The 3,338-nt window shown below is 41.8% G+C and overlaps 2 protein-coding genes across 2 annotated transcripts in view; both read right to left on the minus strand.

The window, feature by feature from the left end:
• Positions 1–2,010, minus strand: part of LOC105978615 (protocadherin beta-15-like) — a 3,723-nt gene extending 1,713 nt beyond the window's left edge. Inside the window, exon 1 of the mRNA XM_030888770.2 lies at positions 4–2,010. Coding sequence (XP_030744630.1) covers positions 4–1,376 — 1,373 coding nt within the window. The 5' untranslated portion in view covers positions 1,377–2,010. The remainder of the gene's footprint in view (positions 1–3) is intronic.
• Positions 1,579–3,338, minus strand: part of LOC123521045 (protocadherin beta-15-like) — a 4,918-nt gene continuing 3,158 nt past the window's right edge. Inside the window, exon 2 of the mRNA XM_045284733.1 lies at positions 1,579–1,648. Coding sequence (XP_045140668.1) covers positions 1,579–1,648 — 70 coding nt within the window. The remainder of the gene's footprint in view (positions 1,649–3,338) is intronic.

Raw genomic sequence — 3,338 nt, forward strand, 5'->3', positions numbered from 1 at the left:
AACAGCGTGTAGGAGGTTTGGGTGAAGGTGGGCGCGTTGTCATTGACGTCGGAGACCAGCACCCTGATGGTGTGCTCGGTTTTCAGCCTGGGGGACCCCAAGTCAGTGACGGTGATGGTGACGTTGTACTCGGCTCTGGCCTCTCTGTCCAGTGCCCCATCTGTTATCAGAGTGTAGAAATTCTCTGTAGATGGCTTCAGAAGAAAGGGGAGGTCACTCTGGATGGAGCAAATAATTCTTCCGTTGTCCCCTGAGTCTCGATCTCGAACCCTGAACAGTGCCACTTCTGTGTCGGGGGAGTTTTCGGGAATAGGGCTGGTAAGTGAGGAAATAGTAAGTTCTGGGGCATTATCGTTGACATCCAGCACCTTGATAGAAACAGAGCATTTCCCAGACAGCCCCCCGCCATCGGACGCCTCGATATGCAGGTCATATGAAGATATTGCTTCAAAATCTAATTTTTTAATTAGTCGAATTTCTCCTGAGAGGTGGCTCAGCTCAAAAGTTTTGCTAATCTCTGGAGAATTATAGAAAAGCGAGTATGATATGTCTCCATTAATCCCAGTGTCCAAATCCCTAGCAGAGACCTTGGCAACCAGGAAGCCTATGGGGCTGTTCTCTGGGACTTGCACGTCATAGAGCGTCTTGGAGAACTCCGGGGCGTTGTCGTTGATGTCCATGACCAAGATGCGGATCTGCGCGGTGCCGAACCTCGGTGGAGAGCCGCCATCCTGAGCAGTGATTGTTATTCGGAACTCGGGCTGCTCCTCGTGATCCAGCTCTTTGTCCAACACCAGCTGAGGGTATTTCCTGCCATCCCCCAACTTGAGGGTGGAAACGTGGAAATGAGAGTTGGGACTGATAGTGTACTTTTGAACGTCATTGTTGCCCACGTCCAAGTCCTGGGCTTTTTTCAGAGGAAATACAGTCCCATTCGGGCTACTCTCTGGGATTCGCAGGGTCATTTCTCTTTCAGGAAACTCTGGAGAATGATCATTTATGTCTCTCACGAGGAGCTCAGCTCGAAATACTTCTAATGGTTTCTTCAGGACCACTTGGAAGGGCATTACACAGGGCTCAGCAGAGCCGCACAGCTCCTCTCGGTCCAATTTCTTATTTAATATCAACTCCCCTGTCTGCGTATTGAGCTGTAAGCCTGGCTCGCTATCCTCTGAGACCACCCGGGCTCCGCGCCTCTCCAGCTCCCCCACTCCCAGCCCCAGGTCATTGGCCAAGTTGGCTACAAAGGAGCCGCTTCCTGTTTCCTCCAGCACAGAATAACGCCGGGGTTCGCAGCCGGCCAGAGTCACTCCCAGAAAGAGAAACAGAAGCAGGACTTGCCTTTGCTGAGGAGAGCGCTTCCCTTGGTCCTCCATCTTCTGCAAACGCCTTCGATGAATAGGGCGCGGCTCTATGTTGGAGATTGAGGGGTCTGAGGCAATGAAAGATCAGTCCATTGATAACCTGTCCGGAAATGATGACGAGTAGCTTTCTGTTGAGACTCACAGGTCCTCAGCTCTGCTTGCGGGCTCTGTCTCCACCGGAAATCTGAAGTGGAGCTTTTTCTTTTTGAAAGCCTTATCCTGCAGCGCCACCAAGTGTTTCAGCATTCAAAAGAATTGCTAGACGGTTCAATTCTCTATGTGAGCTGAAATTTAAGGATGCTGTTGTGCACATATGCGATACCCATACATATATTCTGCTATTGAGAGTCTGGAAATCATTTGGGGGAGTAATATAATCATAAAATCACACAATTATAGAGGTTCGTTTCTCCATTCAAAGAACTATTGTTGATTTCTATGTACCAGGTATTGAAATACATTAGTAAATAACCCAGAAATGGCCCCTGCCTTCTAGAATGGTTGGGTGCTCAGAGGGAAACGAAATAAAAGAAGTCATACTAGTTAACAGTCCTCTTGTAAAACAATGACAGCATATTACCCAATGCATTCAGCAAAACGAATAAATTCTTCCATATTCACATGTGTGGCATTACACTCAGGATTCTCACTAAAAGTCTAAGCAGCCCATGTGCTTCTGTTTGTGGTTCTGTTTGTTGAATTGTATCAAGGAAAGCTACAAGGTACCTGTCAGTTTGTGGTAACCTTTCTTTTTTTTTTTTAATATTTTATTAGGGGCTCATACAACTGTTATCCCAATCCATACATACATCAATTGTGTAAAGCGCATTTGTACATTCATTGCCCTCATCATTCTCAAAACATTTCCTCTCCACTTAAGCCCCCGACATTAAGTCCTCATTTTTCCCCTCCCTCATAACCTTTCTACAGAAGTCAAGATTTTATGAAAATTTTGAACTATGGGAAAATGTGTATAAAGGCATTTCCTACCTACTTATTCTGACTACCCCCCCCCTAGTATTTATCATATATTTAAATGTTTCTTTTTGAGTTCCTCCTGAGTTTGAGGGCTTTGTTTTTTTCACTGATGCATCACTAGTACTTAGAATAATGTCTGACAATAGGTGCTTAACAAATAGTTGTTGAATGGATCAATGAATAAATAACCATTTTAAAAGTTTGACAGATAGAGTTATATTGTAGAAGCCTCACCTTTTTTGGGGTGCTCCAGTTCATTACTGGATAAACAAGACAGCATATTCCTAAGTAGTTATTTTCTGTTGAATAGTAGTTTGAAATAACTCAGAATGGTCTAAAATATTTTTTCATTAAACAGCAAGTATATTAGCTCTCAGTAATCAAAAGGATACACTGTAGAAAGAAAGAATGTAACAGAGCTATAATCCTACAAATAAGGTGTACATCTCTTTTAGATACACATTTTACACTATCATTGTCATCCTACTGTACACTAAAGATACTCAAAAGAATATTTTACCTTGTGTCATTTTCTGAAATTTTCTATTAAACTATAGTAAAGAACTATTGGAAAGATTCATCAGTTCTCAAAATTATGTGTTCTTTAAGAGCTTGTTCTTGTCATATATAGATTATATTAATAGTCTAGAACCTTTTAAACCCAAAATATTAATTACTTACCTTACAAAAAGTCATAGTAAAAATCTTAAAATAATAATATGGTTTAGTCTACCAATCCACAAAAAATTTTTTATCATAGCCTGCTCCTGAAAAAAAAAATCCACTTAGCTCTCTTAATTAAAGGGAAAATAACTTAAATATATTCATTTCTAAAGACCTTCGAGAGACAGTAAATTCGGAAGGTACTGATAAACCCATAGCAGGAATATCTACAACAAGGTTGCTCTCTTGAGTTCCTGTTTTTGTTTAGATATCTCCTTCATTCTTATCTCTCAAGGGTTGACTTTTTGCACATATTCTAAACTATAATTTTTC

This window comes from Echinops telfairi, unplaced genomic scaffold (assembly GCF_000313985.2).
Source record: "Echinops telfairi isolate 266 unplaced genomic scaffold, ASM31398v2 ScPeMD7_7469;HRSCAF=8507_0, whole genome shotgun sequence".
Taxonomy (NCBI): domain Eukaryota; kingdom Metazoa; phylum Chordata; class Mammalia; order Afrosoricida; family Tenrecidae; genus Echinops; species Echinops telfairi.